The sequence below is a fragment of the Rana temporaria genome, chromosome 3 (assembly GCF_905171775.1).
Source record: "Rana temporaria chromosome 3, aRanTem1.1, whole genome shotgun sequence".
Taxonomy (NCBI): domain Eukaryota; kingdom Metazoa; phylum Chordata; class Amphibia; order Anura; family Ranidae; genus Rana; species Rana temporaria.
The window spans coordinates 251,619,132-251,638,526 of record NC_053491.1 but is presented as its reverse complement, the minus strand read 5'-3'; the positions used below and the strand labels follow the sequence as shown (position 1 = coordinate 251,638,526).

Sequence of the window (19,395 nt, the reverse complement as noted above, 5' to 3'; positions counted from 1 at the left end):
TACGAGTAGGGGCGAGCGGTTCTCTCTGCTCTCTGAGTCCATACACGGATAGCATCAGCTTGCGCTTTCAGAGTGGCGGCCAGTGGCAGTTATATTAATTACAGGCAGATGATCCCTGGGTGCTGGGGAGGCACTTGACAATGTGAGTAGTTTTTATGATGTGATGATGTGTTTTAATAAAGATGTTTTTGCGCAAGGATATCCCTTTCTGCTCCATACACATGTTGAGCTCCAACTGGTCTGTGTAAAAAGAAACAGCATTAAGAACACCTAGCCACGCACAGCGGAGCTGTGGATAGATTTATTTTGATCGCTTTTGGCATAAGCCACAAGAAATCAACTACATTTGGTAAGACTGGACCCATTGGGGTTGGGACAAAACGCACATGGAGTGAACTGAAGTGGAATAGCACTGCATTGACACTTTAAGAGCACTGGCTTTGATCATTAGAGGATGTGATTGATCTGTACACCAATCAATTTTTTTTCGATTAAAAAATTTGCACTTGCTTATCACAATGGACTTTCTTGTTTGAATGTTTAATGATATTATTTTTATGAAGTCACGGATTGCACCATAATTAAGGCACTAGCACTTTTTGGCACATTTTAATTGAATGATATTTCTATCAAATATTTTATTTATTTACCACTTTCATTACTTATTTAGAGCCGGTTTACACTGGGGCGACTCGTCAGGCGGCTCAGCCCCCTGACGAGACGCGTCCCATTCAATGCAATGTAACCATTCTAATAGGAGCGACGTAAGTCGCTCCGATTTAGAAAAAGGTTCTTGCACGACTTCGGGGGCGACTCTGCAAGTCGACCTGCATTGACTTCTATACAGAAGTCGTTTTGCAGGTCGCCTCTAAAGTCGTCTTCAGGTCGACTTGCAGAGTCGCCCCCGAAGTCATGCCGCGGAAGTGTCAACCGGCTCTTAGGCTCTTTTGTTTTTGTATATGCTGGAAACTCAGCCTGCTCTCCTCCAAAGATCAGACTTGTCCTGACACACCCACTCCGCACAGCCTTTCACTGGGAAGTTCAGTGTGCTGTTGCTTCCCCCCCCCCCCCAGCTCTTATGCAGCTAAGAACAGAGGGAGCAGAGGGAATGTGATCACTTAAAAAAAAGGGGAAAGAAAAAGGTATTTATAATGTTTTTTTATATCTATACACAAATGTGTGCCTTTCATTTAAATTTTCTATTTCAATATGTTTATAGATTTTGGGCCAGATTCTCGTAGACTGGCTTAAAAATGCGGCAGCGTAACGTATCTCATTTACGTTACGCCGCCGCAAGTTTTACGGGCAAGTGCTTGATTCACAAAGCACTTGCCTGTAAAGTTGCGGCGGCGTAGCGTAAATCCTCCGGCGCAAGCCCACCTAATTCAAATGATCCGGGTAGGGGGCGTGGATCATTTAAATTAGGCACGTTCCCGTGCCGAACGTACTGCGCATGCGCTGTCCCTAAAATTTCCCGACGTGCATTGCGCCAAATGACGTCGCAAGGACGTCATTGGTTTCGATGTTAACGTAAATGGCGTCCAGCCCTATTCACGGACGACTTACGCAAACAATGTACATTTTTAAATTTCGACGCAGGAACGACGGCCATACTTAACATTGGTTGCCCCTCATATAGCAGGGGCAACTTTACGCGTCGCAAATCGTACGTAAACGTTGTATCTTCACTGCGTCGGCCGGTCGTACGTTCGGGAATTTGCGTATTTTGCTAATTTGCATACTCGATCGGGAAAACGACGGAGGCGACACCTAGCGGCGGAAAAAAAAATTGCATTTAAGATCCGACAGCGTAAGAGCCTTACGCCTGTCGGATCTAATGGTTATCTATGCGTAACTGATTCTAAGAATCAGTCGCATAGATACGACGGCCCAGATTAGGACTTACGACGGCGCACATTGCGTTGCGCCGTCGTAAGCCCTTTGAGAATCTGGGCCTTAGAGAATAAATACGAGAATACAAAAGCAAGCTTGTAAATCACCCATGCAGGGGCTAGAAAATTGTAACCATATTACAATTGAGCAATAAAGATCACAACTAGGCTAACCAAAATGACAGAAGTCAGAAATTTTGGGGTGAAACTATAAAATTAAAACTGCAAAAACGCCATGTCCCCAAAAATCGATGTGCAGTCACTGGTGGGGAAGCTCTTCCCCCTGCAACCCACCCCATAATTGGCAACAGCATGAAGAAGAAATAGAAAATAGGTGAGGGAAACAAAAATAAATAAAAAGGCGTGTCATAGGTAAGAGAGAAGGGGAGAGAGAGGACGGGGGTAACTTGGACTCAGCAGCCACAAAGAGAGCAATCAGACAAAGCCCAAACAGGTCAGTGGGAGTGAGGGGAACTCATATGGTTCCCAAACCTTGAGAAATTTGGCATGTGAATCCTTCATAAAACCGGACATTCGTTCATGAAGCATCATGACGGTCATACTTGTCTTCACCCCCTGAAAGGCTGTGCGTTGAGTCTTCCAGGCCTAAGCTATGGTCTGTTTAGCCACAATAAAAAGGTATGTGGCCAGCTTCTGCTGTGAATTAGGCATGTGCAAAAGGGAAAATTTTGTTTCGTTTTAATTCGTTATTTAATTAATTTTGTTAAGTTAGGTTCGTTACATGTGTTAAATTTGTTTTCGGAACTCGTTCGTTTTCGACCGAATTTCGAAAAATCCGGTCGAATTCGAAAATTCTCTCTTCGAATATAATTTCGAAATTCGATCGGAATTCGAAAAAAAAAAAAAAATATTTTTTCGAATTCCAAATCGAAAACCCGCGGACGAAATTCGATCGGAATTCCAAAAAAAAAAAAAAAAAAATATTTTTTTTCGAATTCCAAATCGAAAACCCGCAGACGGAATTCGATCGGAATTCGAAAAAAAAATCGAATTCCGATCGAATTTCGTCCGCGTGTTTTCGATTTGGAATCGAAAACGTTCGTTCGGATTCGGTAAATTCATTAATATTGCAATTCGGGAATTCGTATGCATCCGAATGTCCGAATAATGAAAAATTCGTCCGAATTTCGATTCGGAACGAAACGAAATGCACATGCCTAGCTGTGATACGCATAAGCCAGGTATTGGTCAGTGTAATAGGGCTAACTTAGCATTCCTACGGACCGTTACTTTCATTTAAATTTTAAAAACTGAATGGGTAGTTTTACAAGGTGATCATTTACAATCACTTTAAAGGCTTTGCTGCGATTTCCACTACAATTAAATACAACCCATTACTTTGACATTGTTTACAAAAACCACTGCCAAATAAGAACTATTCAGTTCTAAACAACTCAATGGGGCATAATCAATTAACAAAAACTCTGCTTCAATCTGTCCCCAGGCATCCAGTTATTCCTCATTGGAAGTCACCATCCTGAGGGTAAAGCAAAGCTACCAATCAGAGCCTGTGTGTCAAAGACACCTCTGTAATTTCTATGACTGTTCTGTCACTGATATTCGCATTTCATTAGCCTAGTACCATGAATATAGATACAGAAGAAGGCTTAGCTGCTGACTTTTCATATTTTGCATATCATTAACAGCCCTGTTTAGTCTTCAAGTTTTAAGGAAAGGAGCATTGTGCTTGAAACAGCATAGGGGTCACACTATAAAGCTAAAATTATTTTTACATGCTTAGGAAATCAAAAGTTTAGTTAAAATGGTAGTAAATCTTAAACATTTTTTACCCTTCATTAAGATATAAAATGTTTCAGTATGTGTATCCCCCTTATACTTACCTGAGCCCGATCTCGATCCAGCATTGTGTGCATCTGCAGGTATGCCACCATAGGAAGCGGCTTCCTATGGTGGCACACCAGGAAGAAGAGGAGCCAAGAGCGCCGGCGGGGGACCCACAAAGAGGAGGATCAGGGCTGTAGCACAGAGCAGGTACATATATCATATATATATATTTTTTATTGACTTTACAAACACTTTAATCAGTAAAGGCATTATTTACATTTACTCTTGTGATTTTAACCCACAAAAATACAACAAACTACACTTTGTTCATTTTGAAGCTAACATGGGGGCACCTTTCACATGCTAACCAAAGACCTGCTACATCTCCTCGGGGAAAGTGGCGCCATTGCTTAAAGTGAGCCATGTAAGGCAAAGCAACAGGATTGCTTTAATTATTCTCCCCAATAGCACAACCTCAACTTAACTTCACTCCCCCCAGCTCTTTCGACCCACATGGAGGGCAAAGAATACCTGTACTTTAGGATAAGGAGAAGCACATGACTCCACGTCACACCTCTGGGTCAATAATAATCAAGTACAAGTGTTGCAACATGGAAAGAGTCTATACCCTTGCGTAAAACTAAGGCTTGAGCAAAGTCTCAAAAGCCAAAAAGAGTCGCAGGGGAGCACAGCTAAGTTGGATGTTTGTTACTGGGATGGGCGTAAAAATCAACCTGTTGATTCAACATCTAATCCTAAACAGTTTTAGAACTTTGAACCCTTATTATGCTTATCTTTAAAACATTTATTATACTTCAAATAGGGTACAGTATGTACAGTAAATATAAGGAAAAAAGAGTAGCCTGTTCTTCCTTAAAGTAGAACTATAGCCAAAACATTTTTTTACATTTTGGGTAGGGTAAGTGATGGTTTAGGTGCGTTGGGTGCTTTATCTGCCGAACCCCTCCTTCCCTGAACACTCAAGTGATGTTTTTTTTCCCTCTGTCTCTAAACCCCTGTAATCACCTATGGGTGCGTGGATACATAGCCTAACATTGAGGGGTGTTTAGAGGCAAAAACAATTGGTAAATGCCCTTAAAAGCTGTGTTTTTGATGCCCAGTGTGCATGAGGCCTTATATGGGATTTTAAAGGTGATGGAATAGGTAGCTAATATAATAATTTTGACAAACACTTCAATGAATAAATTATTTAGTCGCTCAACCAACATCTATTTGAATATGTAATTTCAACCACTGTAAAAGCCACTGTAAAAGCGGTATTAAAAAGCAAACATATATTATATTCCAGTGTACCAATTCTTAGATGTGATGGCCACATTTGTTTCCTTTTCTCAGGCTTTTTTTTTCTTTTTTTACCTGGTGATCATGTCCCATACCAAGTCATTCTTTCCTCCCCCCCAGCTGGTGTTTAGCGTCCCGTTACCACAGGGGTTCTGAGCTTCCTGTAACACACAGTGGATTGTTCAGATCCTACCTTGTGCTTTGAACCTCCTGACCTGTGGGGTGTCTAACTTTCTTCTCTATTTTATAACTTGGAAATTGTCTAATAAACCTGTTTGGTTTCATATATTCTGCACTTTATGCTGGCCATACACTAGATGAAAAATCGTTCAAAAATCTGTCATTTGGACCAATTTTTTGTTTTTTACCCAGTTAATGGGCACAAAGAGAAAATCGGTTTCAACTTTTCAGAGCTGAAAATCCAAATGGAACAGGTTTTAAAATTCTGCCAAACAAAAGAAAAAATTAAAGAGTTAATGTGTTTCTCACCCAAACTGTTTGCACTAGGCATATGTGACAAAACAAACACAAAACTGATTCATTAATGTCCACTAAACAATTTATCAATCAAAATTCAGTCACTACATGATGGCAAAATAGTTCGCTCTCAAAACCGAGTGTTTGTCATTTGAAAACGAGTTTGAACGATTTTACGTATAGTGTATGGCCAGCATTAGAATGGTGCTCTATGTTTGTTTTTATGTGCCAGAGAACAACAGCTTGTCACTAGGACAGGAAGTGAGGGCTAACAATTCTGGGCATTAAAGATTAAATTGACTATTCGTTATGGACCAGAAGGGGATGAGTTAGAAACTGTCAGATTTTAATTTGCAATGTTCCTGCTGGAAAAAAAATCTTCTCACTTCCTGTCAGGACAGGAAATTATGTGGTCAAAAACTGCAATGAAAAACTGTTCGCCTCAATCAAATGGGGAAGGGATAGATCCTCTGTAAGGGCAATTATTACTGTTTGTACCTTCTAGTCCCAGTGACAACTGCTCTTCTAATATCTTCTGTTGATGTCACAGGGAAAAGAAATGCAGTGAAATCTCAATGGGTCAATGGCAGCAATAAAAACTTGATAGTATTTACTATTACCAAATCTATCCAAAAATAAAAATAAATGGCTAAAGAAAGGCTGTAAGCTTATGTATGCCAATAAAAGAATAAATTAAGTTAAATTAAAAATATTATTACCAGTTCATTTCTCTCATCCCCAAGCAATGTATTTCTGTCCTCCAGTTTTCGGATTGTTGCATTTAATTCCGCCATTCTTTTCTGATTTCTGCGTAAGTCCTGAAATGCAAACAGGTTTATGTTTATTAGTTTACAAAAATGATAGAATAAGTAAGCCCTGGCAATTTACTTATTTGGTGTTTGTCTAATATTAGTACAATTTCCCATATTTTTGGCTTGCGTTTCCTTTCAAAATGATTCCAGGTATCAACAGACTGCTAGATTAGATTTATGCACACAGGCTTATAAAAATAAGAAGTATTTTTTTCTGCCATAACTTGGCAGAAAAAACTCTACTAAAGTTACAATATTGTATGTGCTTTTATGCGTGTATGCAATTTGATCGTAAATGCATTCTACTGGCCTAAATATTAATTTATTCTGGCCAATGGAATACATTTACTTACATACACATGTGTTTAGATGCATTTACATCATTTTTTTTGCTGCTCAAAAGCTCCTCTTAGAATGCACCCTTGGTGCCTTTTTTCTGCCTGTAAACGCTCCTCTTCAAATACACTTGTAAATACCTATGTGTGCATGGCCGCATACTGTAGTCTAATAAAGGGGTTGCTTTTTTTTACAGGCATTAAAAAACAAAACAATGAATGGGTAGGGGGCATGCTGGCAGCTATTTCCAGCGCAGCCTCAACCCATAGACAAAGCAAAATGCCCTGTCTGTAACAGTAAAAAGTACTGCATTCATGGATCAGCACAGTGTCCCATAGCGCACACCAGCGGCCATGATTTCAGCACAGCTTTCTGGTGTAAATTAAGTGTATGGTCACTTTTTTGAATTTGTACATTTCTCTTTCAAAAACCACAGTAATGCAAGTGTTCCCACTGTATGCAATATAAAGTACTGTATTTATTGGCGTAAAACACTCACTTTTTTACCCTGAAAATAGAGGGTAAACTGTGCCTGCATGTTATACGCAGGGGGCTGTGGAAAGTATTTTTCCTGAAACTTCCCTCTTAAATTTAGGGTACGTGTTATACGCCGATAAATATGGTATATATTACTACATTTCATAATCAAACTACATTAAGGGTTCCCCTATCCTTCACTTTCACGCTGTTTCACTATTCTGAAAAACTCCAGTGCCACCAAAATTCTACAAGAGACATCTGTGACTGACTGACATTTCTAATGGGTAAAACCCATTAATTACAACAGGGAATTGTGAGGACTCTTCACATCTATGTGTTGCAGAAGCACACAATTATATACCTTGGGGCAGATTCACGTAGATGGGCGTATTTTTGGGCGGGCGTAACGTATTTGATTTACGTTACGCCGCCGCAAGTTTTTCAGGCAAGTGCTTTATTCAAAAAGCACTTGCCTGTAAAGTTGCGGCGGCGTGGCCTAAATCACCCGGCGGAATTCAAATTCGGCGGGTAGGGGGCGTGGTTCATTTAAATGAAGCGCGTCCCCGCGCCGAACGAACTGCACATGCGCCGTCCCTAAAATATCCCGGCATGCATTGCTCTAAATGACGTCGCAAGGACGTCATTGGTTTTGACGTAAATGACGTCATTGGGTGGACGTAAATGGCGTCCAGCCCCATTCATGGACGACTTACGCAAACAACGTAAAATTGCAAAATTTTGACGCGGGAACGACGGCCATACTTAACATAGGATACGCCACCTAGGGGGCAGCTTTATCTTTACGCCGGCATACCTCTTACGGAAACAGCGTATCTTTACTGCGACGGGCAAGCGTACGTTCGTGAATCGGCGTATCTACTAATTTGCATATTCTACGCCGAACTCAATGTAAGCGCCACCTAGCGCCCAGCGGAAATATTGCACCCTAAGATACGACGGCGCAGGCCGTCGTATCTTAGGTAGGTTTAAGTGTATCTTAGTTTGAGCATACACTTAAACATGCGACGGGCTTAGATTGCGAGTTACGTCGGTGTATCTACTGATACGCCGGCGTAACTCTTTGTGAATCTGGTCCCCTGTGTCTATTGGTGTGCTGCAATGCTATTCATTTTGAATGCACCTCCACAATGCATCTGAATTGTACACTGTAATGAACATTAATGCACGACATACTGTAAGTGTTAATATAATGTACTGGAGCAGACATGTATGAAGAAATAGGTGTTACTGAAGCAGATTGTGGATTTCCATGTAGACTAAATTCCTTTAAAACTAGCTGTTATTCATTAACCACTGTATTTTACCCTGTCAAAAACAGACTTATCTTACCGGACTTCCACAGTGCTCTGATCCATCCCCTGCCCTTCCTGGGATTTCACGCTTTGGACTTCCAACGCCGCACTCAGCTTCTTTAACTAAAAATAATTGATCATCCAAGGCTTCCTTTTGTAACAAAAGCTTTTGCAGGGAGCTGGTTGTTGTCTCAAGCTCTTTTTCAAGAGAGAAGATGATCCTATCTTTTGCTTTAATTTCATCCATCTGAAAGAGTCATCAAGAGAAAGCATTTACTCGATTTAGTAGGAAATGCTAACTAAAAAAAAAGGTTACAGATATCGTATATTGTAACTAGCTCACATGTATCTCATGTGAAGGGCCAGATTGTAATGGCTTGATGACGGATGGGGTAAGAGCTACTCCAAAAGTGCAGCTCTTGTGGGGTGTTCCTGGTTTGCAGTGGTCAGGACCTACCAAAAGTGGATCAAGGAAGGAAAACCATCAAACCAGTTACAGGGTCACTGGCAGCCAAGGCTCACCAATGCATGTGGGGTGCAAAGGCCCGTGTAGTCTGATCTAATAGAAAAGTTGCTGAAAAGTTAATGCTGGTTCTGATAGAAAGGTGTCAGAACACACAGTGCATCAGAGTTTGTTGTGTATGGGGCAGTGTAGCCGCAGATAGGTCATGGTGCCCATGCTAGCATTAAAACTGCACCGCGGAGCAATGGAAGAAGGTGTCTTGGTCTGGTATTATGTTTTCTTTTACACTGAACATCGGGAAATGTTCTGCTGGGAAACCTTAGTCCTTCCATTGATGTGGATGTTACTTTGACACATACCACCAACCTAAACATTGTTGATGATCAAGTACACGCTTCATGGAAACTGATGACAGTGGCCCCTTTAGCATGATAATTTGCCCTGCCACACTACAAAATGGTTCAAGAGTGATGTGAGGAACAAAACAACAAGTTTGAGGTGTTGGCTTGGCCTCCAAATTCTCCAGATCTCAATTAAACCATTTGTGGGATGTAGGGTATATAAATCCCAACAATCTGGAACATGATCAGGTAGTGGCCACGCAAGTTGATAGCTTCTCGCTGGGTCTCTACATTTGGGGACTGGATCTGGGAAATGGATAAACATGTTATGTTCAACAAAATGCATCCTTGAAGTTCAAAGACTATGGAAAAAATGGATAGATGTTCCAGGCGAAAACCTAAATGCATAATAAAGAGAGGTGTCTGAAGAGCAGGTTGGACTGTTTTATTTAACTTTTTATACAGTATATCAGTTGCCCTAGAATATTTCTGGAATTTTTGGAATATTTGATAATAATGAAATAATTGTGTTGCTGTTAAAGTTTTATCAGCTTAACTGAGCAGTAAGGAAAAGAGAGAGGAAGAGAGAGGAGAGGAAGGAAAAAGGGGAAAAGGGAATTTCTTGTTCTGTTTTTTTTGGTTGTTTTATTTATTTTATATTTTTGTTATGTAAAACAAGGACCCCACCTCACAACTTACAGGACTTAAAGAATCTGTTAGGCCCCTTTCACACTTGGGGACCGTATGTCCGCTGTTTCATCCATCCGTTTGCGGATGAAAAAGGGACATACATTGGTCCCTATGAGATCGCGGGTGTCAGTGGATTAACATCCGCTGACACCCGATCTCGCCTGCCTCCGCATTCCTCCAAATCTGCAGACGGAGAAAAACCCTATTTTTCCTTCCGTCTGCAGATCGGTTTGGATGAACACGGACAGACGGTCCGTGTTCATCCGATCCCCCCATAGGGGAGAGTGGAGAAAACACAGGGCGGTCCCTGCACAGTGTGCGGGGACCGCCCTGTCATTCGCCGGCTCAGCGGGGATCAACGGATCGATCCCCGCTGAGCAAACGGAGGTTCACGAGGCAGATCATTACTGATCCGCCCAGTGTGAAAGGGCCCTTACTGATAGTTTGGTGTCAGACACCACAGCATATCTTCAGAGGTTAAGTGGCGTCCATGCCTCGACAGGTCAGAGCTGTTTTGGGGGCAAAAAAGGGGGACCTTCTCACTATTAGGTGGGTAGTCATGAAGTTATGGCTGATCTGCATATATAGATATATATATATATATATATATTGCATGTTATCAGTATTAATTTTCTTATACCATGTAGGTATGTGGTATAATTTATTAGTACTGGAAGTACTCAGACATAGTTGGGATGAATCACATGGTCAGGCATATAAACTGAACTTAAAGTGGTGTTCCACCTGGGGGAAAAAAATGTCAGCAGCTACAAATACTGTTGCTGCTGACTTTTAATATATAGACACTTACCTGTCCAGGGAGTTCACGATGCCGGCACCCCCGCCTATTTTCGCATCGGCTGTTTGAAGCTGCCACCGCCATTCATCGTGAGGGAAACTGGCAGTGAAGCCTTTCAGCTCACAGCCGGTTCCCTACTGTGCATGTGTGAAGCATGCTGCATTTTATAATCAGGGGAAGGAGGAGGGGGGCCAAACTTTTGAAGGATGGTGCAGCGGCATTGTCTCTCGGAAGTGGAGAAGGGTACCTGTCAAAAACAGGTACCCATTCCCCCCTCCCCCCTGAAAAATGCGAAATGTGGCACTTTTGGGTGGAACTCCGCTTTAATAGAAATATTATCTGGAGGCATTTGCCAAATTTTGCCAAAATAATCATATATTGTGTGATACAGATAATGTATTCCTTTAAAGAGAAGGGTTTGTGGAAATGGACAAATTGTTTGAACCTGGGTTTTTAAAGGATCAGTTCACACAAAAACTGATTTCAGCAGTGGCGGCTAGTGGTATACTTTTTTTTGGGGGGGTGTGTGGCAGTCCCCCAGGGCCCCCCCCCGGTCAGGTCACAGGCACCCCCCAGTTGGTCAACAGCCCTGCAGGGGAACCCAACGCCTCCTCCTCCCCGGCGGCAAATGGGATTGCTTCTCTTCTTAGCCAATCGGGTGACGGGTCTCAGAACCCACTTCCTGGTTGGCCGGGAAGAGAAGCAGGAAGACAGTAGCGAATATTAATTTTCTATTGTCACACAACTGGGTGGGCTCAGGGCAAAAAAAAATTTAATCCATGCATCCAGCGCCCTGCATGTAGATTAGGGGCCGGGCACATGGATTCGGGAGGCAGTGCCCCTGGGCCAGATTCACAAAAGAGATACGACGGCGTATCTCCTGATACGCCGTCGTATCTCTGTGTTGCGGCCGTCCTAACTATGCGACTGATTCATAGAATCAGTTACGCATAGCTAGCCCTAAGATCCGACAGGTGTAATTGAATTACACTGTCGGATCTTAAGGATGCAATTCTAGGCCGGCCGCTAGGTGGCGAGGCCATTGCGGTTGGCGTAGAATATGCAAATGACTAGTTATGGCGATTCCCGAACGTCCGCGCTGGCTGTCGATCTAACTTTACGTCGTTTCCGTCGAGTTACGCCGCATAAAATTAGGGCTGAGCCCTAGTTGTTCTAAGCAATGTTAAGTATGGCCGTCGTTCCCGCGTCGAAATTAAAAAAAACACGTCGTTTGCGTAAGTCGTCTGTGAATGGCGCTGGACGCCATTTACGTTAACGTCTAAACAAATGAAGTCCGTGCGATGTCATTTAGCGCAATGCACATCGGGTAATTTACCCGACGGAGCATGCGCAGTACGTTCGGCGCGGAAACGCGCCTAATTTAAATGGTGCCCGCCCCATTTGAATTGGGCGGGCTTGCGCCGAGCGCATTTACGTTACACCGCCGCAAGTTTACAGGTAAGAGTTTTGAGAATAAGGCACTTAGGCTGTAAACCTGCGGCGGTGTAACGTAAATGGGATACATTACGCCGCCGTGGAGTAACGTATTTCTATGTGAATCTGGCCCCCTGTGCCTTGTATGGAAGGGCCACCACTGGATTTCAGGTTGTGAAAGATACTGGGCAATTAAACCATCTGACAAAATGTATACCTTGTGTTTACGAATAGTGAGATCTTTGCACTCAAGTTCTCAAGTCTGCACAGCTGCTGTGGCTATTACCCGGGGTTCCCACATCCCCTGCTAGAGTTTTAGTTTATTTAATAATACAGTAAGTGCAACAGCAGGTGCCCCAACATGCAAAGTAGAGAGGAACACCTGCTACTCCCAGATAGACAGGAACAGAGTCAGGAACATTGACAGGAAGATCTCAAGTGTATTATGACAGGAAGATCTTTGGAAAAACTGATGAAGTCTTTAAAACACTATTTAATTTGATTATCATTCAATAGTGGTATTGAATAAGTAAAAAGTCACGTCTCACCACTCTACGAATGTCCCTTTCGCTTTCCCATTTAAACTTTGTAATAGCCTCCTGGTGGGAATGATGCTCGCTTCTCAAATCCCCAGCCTTGATTTTGTCAGCCTGGATCATATTATTGAGAGCTTCATCCGTTTGTTTCTTAGCAGATTTCAGCTCCGTGATCTCCTGTAAGAGCTTGAGGCGCTCAGAGTCAAACACTTTTCTGGCTTCTTCTCGTGCCTCTGTGCTCAGAGCTGTCCTTACTTTGTCACTGCTGCCATCGCGAAGAGCATTAACAGCCGACTTTAGTCGCAGGATCTCTGCCTCTTTTAATTTAACCATCCGAGACATCTCCTGCTCATGCTGTTTGATTAAGTTCTCCCTTACTGCCTTAAGCTCCAACATCTTCTCTTCATGCAGCTTGGCTTTCAGTTCAGAAACAGTTGCAGTGTGTTTGTGTTGTTCCTGCTCCTTTATCCTTTTACTCTCTTGATTTTTCTCCCTTTCAAGCCTAGACACCTGAAAAAAAATCGAGGAAGGGCAATGTTATTTAAGAGTGCAATTACAGTATAGACATTGAAGAATAACAATAAAGTAACATTTTGGCAAAGGAAATATAAAAGCATCATTAACGCCTATACATTTAATTTAGTGTGTCTCAATCTTGCATCGTAGGTACAATCGTTATTTGTTTCATTGACCTTTATGTTCACCTGTCATGACAGAAGTATGGGGACTGTATTTGCGGGTCTCCTTCTAAAAACTGGTCTTGCCTACCTCTGTACAGGTGCACACTTTTTAGGCCTCATGCACACACGGGTGTGAAAAATGACGGTAAATTTGTGTCACACACACAATCGCACAGGAACACAAAACCTTTTTCCATGCAGTTCTGTGCAGTGCAATTTCAGCCCCTTAATTTTGAATGGGCTGAAATCGCACTGCAATAAAAATAGCACATGCACTACTTTTGGAAACTCAATGCAAACGGATCGCGTAGTACTTCTGTACCATTCGATCCGGTGGTGGCAAACGCATTGCGCTTGCGACCTGTGTTTGGGATATCATTAACCTAATATTGACACCTGCTGCAGATCACAACTGCAGTGTGTTTTCAATGGAATGCTGGTGTCCTGCACTGCATTCTGATTTAAACTGGCTGCTTTGAAGTCAATGTATCAGAATGACAGCCAGGCAATTAAAGTTTTTGTAAAATGAAAGGTCAGCAATGGCAGCTTACATAATTCTCTAATTTTACCTGAATGTTCTTTACTGATTGCTCTACATTTAACAACAAAGCGCAACAATCTATTATATCCAGATAGTAATCAGCATTAGCCTGTATTACACTCATCAATCATGCCGTGTTACTCTCCTTAATGGATTACTGCCATTCTCTTCTTTCCAATACAGGCATACCCCACTTTTAAGTACACAATGGGGTTTATTTACTAAAGCTGGAAAGTGCAAAATCAGGCTCAATTCTGCATAGAAACCAATGAGCTTCTAACCCCAGCTTGTTCAATTAAGCGTAGGTAATAAAACCTGCAAGCTCATAGGTTTCTATGCAGAAGTGAGCCTGATTTTGCACTTTCCAGCGATAGTAAATAAACCCCATTGTGTACTTAAAAGTGGGATATGCCTGTATTATAGGTTTACTAACCTAGAACTAGGTACATCGTCATTAAATAAATCAGTCACATGAAAGTTAGCACCTGAAGGCCTATGCTGATCTTATACTTGCACAATTTTGAGGCAATTTCAACCAATTTTAACCAGCTCTTGATCGCAAAAAAAAAGTAAATGGATCAAGCCAACCTACCAACAGTTCCTCTTAAAAGCGGAGTTCCAGCCTTTTAGTGTTTATTAAAAGTCAACAGCTACAAAAAGTGTAGATGCTGACCTTTAATAAACAAACACTTACCCTGCTCCACGTTCAAGCTCTGCTCCTCTCTTCCCCCCTCTCCGGCCGGCGCCTCCATTCATAGTGTGGGCACCTGGCCGTGACAGCTTTCGGCTTCACGGCCGGGCACTCACTGCACTCTATGAGTGGACAGGCGATCTCCTGGGACCTGTCACGTGTCCCTGGAGATTGCCTAAAGGGAGGGGCCGCCTAAAGCGAGAAGAGAAGTCGCCGAGGCGGTCCCCGGAGCGGAAGGAGGAAGTGGGACAGGAAGTCCCACTCCTACTGAAGCCCCCACTCCCCTCTCCCCCATAAAAAAATTACATGCCAAATGTGCCACGTAAGGGGGCGAGGAGTGTTTAAAGCGGAAGTTCCACTTTTGGGTAAAATTCCACTTTAAGTAAAATGTCTAAAACTGTTAGTGACAGGTTTGACTAAATCCATTAGATCACATTGACACTTGAAAGTTAGTTGAAAGAGGTTGAAATTGCCTGGTGTCTTTCCATGACTGTGGCACAAACCTTAACAAGTCTGCTTTGCCCTATTATAGTAGTAGGAATGTGGTTTTTACAGTATTAAGGGGAAGCAACCTAAGCAAAGGTGGTCGGTAAGAAGGCTTGGTTTTTCCCTGGGCATTGCCCAGGTTTTGTTGTGTTCTAAGCAAAGACTTAGTTTATATTAAAAAATTTAGTGACCGGACCTCTTTGAATTTTAATTCACTACCCCTGCTGTATATGGTAAAGAAACACTGAAATACTGTATAAGCGTTATGTATTTGTGATATATTTTAGCAGACAAGAAAGAATACCCCATTCAATAAAATGTCAGATTTCCGTTTTTTTGTATTAACCTTCAGACCCATAATCATTGAAAAGAACAGTGATTTTATTTTCTTAAAAACGGATTGTGGACTATTGTGTATTAGAATAATACAAGAACAAAAACACGTCTTTTGACGAAGAGAACAATTGGTTTCATCAATTTCCCTCATTTGGTAGGCAGGCACTAAGAAGACACGCTCAAGAATCAACATTACCTCCTAATTACTAAAAAAAAAAAAAACAGGTTCATATGTTCATTTGCAGCCAAGTATAATAATTAGCATTTAGCCAGATATGACAGTGCAGTGCTCACTCTCATTTTCTCTATTCTAGAGGGAAAGCTGCTCTGCCAGACTCTGCTGGAGAAGTCCTAACAGGGTATAATAAAATATTATTGGCTTCATGTATCAGGCAGCTGTTAGATTCCCAAGGACCAAATCAGAGCATCTGTCAGTATGTCTACCACTTGTAGGCTTATCCTCTGGTTGGTTTGGGGTTTCATACCTTGGATTTCTCCTGGTGTAGCTCAATTTGAATGTCTGTTAATTTAGTCCTGAGATCTTCATTTGCAGCTTGAAGAGCAAGTATTAGGGCTTCAGGCTTCTCGCCCTTGTTGCGCCCTTTTTTCGCCATTCTTGTTTTAAAGCGTCTGACTTCACTACTTTCAATAAAAAGCCATCATGGTTGGATGTTGGAACTCCTGTTAGGTTAGGATTCCAGGAAGGACAAAGTTCTGCTCTGGTGGAAGCCCTTTAAGAAAAAAAAAAGGCATGAAGCATCCAAAATTATATAGGCAGTATGTATTTTCCATGTGAATTCCAAGTGGATGTAAACCCAAATTTTTATTTATTTTTTGCTGTCACAATGTAGAGTAAAAGATTTCCTATCATCTGTACCCAGTCTTGCCACAGAGAGTTAATCCAGCTCTGAGCAATCCTCTTTTATTGTTCAGTGAGATAAAACGGACTAACAGAGAAAAACCTTGGTCCGTTCCACCCCCTTGCTGTGAGTGACAGGTTATTTACATATCTCATGCACTAGCTTGGAGACAGGCATTATTTTTTAATTCCCACCCCCACTCCTTTTCTGAAGTCAGTGGTTACTTTTCTGGATTTTGAATGGATGTTAGTGATCATAGCATAATTTAGTGTAAGGAATGCACAGGACAAACTGCATGTTGACAAGGGGAGTGTAGAGGAGGGCGGGGCAGTCTACTGACATCACGACTCCACCCACCGAGCTCCAGACAACAGACCCACCCACAGAATCTGCAGTTTTTAATTTCTTATAACAGACAGAGGGGAGACATTTGACAGGTAAGGATACATGCAGGAGGCATCTATATCCTTATAGATCAGCACTATGGCAGTAGTTTAGAATGGATGAGAGTGGGTGTACATCCACTTTAAAGGAGAACTATCAGTAAATGTTTTTTTTTAATTGAACTCCCCAGGGGACCAAGCGCATATAGCACTTTGTGCTTTTCTGACCGATGACCCTGTCGTCCCCTTAACATACCTCTTAATGCTGGCTGTAGCTTCACTCCTTTTGAACCCAAATAATGGGCATTCCTGTAGGGTAGGTACAGTTGGTATAGAGTCTTTGCCCTCTGTAAGCCGAGTGATGTATCACTATTATGAATGAACATGCTAGTAAAAGGTCACTCAGAGCTTTGGCTCTGTGTGAGATATCTGCCAATGCCCTGTATGAAGTAAAAGCAGACACAGATAAATTACACAGGGCTGCAACTCTGAGTCATCTTTTATTATTATGAATGAACAAGCAGGTCTGATTGTTCATTCATAATACTGACAGATCACTCAGAGGCTCCATTCACATCTATGCGACAACGGCGTACGCGGCGTATTTTGCCGCGAGTGTGAAACTTTTTTTTTTTTTGACAAAGCATTCCCATTGCTGTCAATGGACGAACGCCAATGTCGCCTGAAAAAAAGGGTCCGGGACTTTTTTTCAGGCGACAGGCGTTCGGCGTCTATGAGATGTGAACCATCTCCATAGACAGCAATGGGAATTCTCCCCTCTAGCGGCAGAAGCATCCGGCGTCGGGCGTTTTGTCGGATAGATGTGAATGGAGCCAGAGTGTTCAGTTGCTGCTTTTACTGTACATCTACACAGCCTGGCTGATGGATCACAAAGTGCCGGAGAGATGTGTGAACTTTCACTTTTAGGAATGAATGATCAGTAATGGCTCTAACACAGCTCAACGTCGACAATCGTTCATTCATAAAAATTAAATATCACATTGCGCGGAAGCGCACTGTACATACAGTAGCTTACAAAAGTGAGTACACCCCTGACATTTTTGTAAATATTTTATTATATCTTTTCATGTATATCTGTTCAGTAGTGAGTGTACAGCTTGTATAACAGTGTATATTTGTTGTCCCCTCAAAATAAGTCAACACACAGCTATTAATGTCTAAACCACTGGCAACAAAAGTGAGTACACCCCTAAGTGAAAATGTCAAAATTGGGCCCAAAGTGTCAATATTTTGTGTGGCCACCATTATTTTCCAGCACTGCCTTAACTCTCTTGGGCATGGAATTCACCAGGGCTTCACAAGTTGCCACTGGAGTCCTCTTCCAATCCTCCATAATGACATTAAGGAGCTGGTGGATGTTAGAGACCTTGCTCTCCTCCACCTTCAGTTTGAGGATGCCCCACAGATGCTCAATGGGTCTAGAGACATGCTTGGCCAGTCCATCACCTTTACTTTCAGCTTCTTTAGCAAGGCAGTGGTCATCTTGGAGGTATGTGTGGGGTCGTGATCATGTTGGAATACTGCCCTGCGGCCCAGTCTCCAAAAGGGAGGGGATCATGCTCTGCTTCAGTAAGTCACAGTATATGTTGGCATTCATGGTTCCCTCAATGAACTGTGGCTCCCCAGTGCCGGCAGCACTCATGCAGCCCCAGACCATAACACTCCCACCACCTTGCTTGACTGTAGGCAAGACGCACTTGTCACCACACACGCTTGACATCATCTGAACCAAATATGGTCTATTTTAACTGGTTCCTGACCGGCTCACGCAGATATATTGTGGCAGAATATCTCCTGGGTAAAATCCTGTATATATACGGCTTTGCCCAGGTTAGCCACCAGAGGGCGCGCGAGCACCGTCCGAGGCACGCATGTGCTGCCGCTGCACAGCGGGGGACCCCAGGCGCGTGGTCGGGTGGGCACAATCGCCGCCAGCAACTTGCGATCGCGTGCACGAGAGCCAACACAGGGATTTGTGTGTGTAAACACACAAATCCCTGTGCTGTCAGAGGAGAGGAGACTGATCCTACAACGTAGAAACAATGATCTGTCATCTCTCCTAGTTAGTCTCATCCCCACACAGTTAGAACACAGTGAGGGAACACACAGTTAACTCCTTGATCGCCCCCTAGTGTTAACCCCCTTCCCTGCCAGTGACATTTATACAGTAATCATTGCATATGTATAGCACTGAACGCTCTATAAATGTCAATGGTCCCAAAAATGTATCAAAAGTGTCTGATCTGTTTGTCGCAATACCGCTAAAAATCACAGATGACCGCCATTACTAGTAAAAAAAAAATACTGTATTTATCGGCGCACTTTTTTCCCCTGAAAACAGAGGGTAAACAGTGCCTGCGTGTTGTACGCCGATATCACGTTTTACCAGCATGGGGCGGGGATCGGGCGGTCCGCCCCAGGAGCCACCCATTGGGAGGGTGTCAGGCCGGCCGTTCCGCCTCTCCTGGCCCTGGGACAGCGTCCCCTGCATAGTAAAGAAAAAAAGTTGAGAAAAAAAAATCACTTGCCAGCCCCTTCTACACCGCTCCTCCTGTGTCAGTGTCATTGAAAAACTAAGCTTGTAAATAGCTCAACAACTCAGTTTTTTTCTGGCTGCTCTCCTCCTTCCACTCCTCCTCCTCTGAGTGTAGCTTTAGATTGGAGGAGAGCGGTCACATGACCATCTGTGTAACATCAGAGGAGAGCAGTCATGTGA

At 42.7% G+C, this 19,395-nt stretch overlaps 1 protein-coding gene across 2 annotated transcripts in view; it reads right to left on the bottom strand.

The window, feature by feature from the left end:
• The window catches only part of JAKMIP2 (janus kinase and microtubule interacting protein 2), a 164,430-nt gene that overhangs the window by 59,972 nt on the left and 85,063 nt on the right, over positions 1-19,395 (bottom strand). For both annotated transcript variants that reach the window (XM_040344561.1, XM_040344559.1), the window contains exons 3-6: positions 15,901-16,146; positions 12,694-13,191; positions 8,456-8,665; positions 6,197-6,295 (exon numbers count right to left, since the gene is read on the bottom strand). In XM_040344561.1, the coding sequence (XP_040200495.1) occupies positions 6,197-6,295; positions 8,456-8,665; positions 12,694-13,191; positions 15,901-16,029 (936 nt within the window). In that variant the 5' untranslated portion in view covers positions 16,030-16,146. The remainder of the gene's footprint in view (positions 1-6,196; positions 6,296-8,455; positions 8,666-12,693; positions 13,192-15,900; positions 16,147-19,395) is intronic.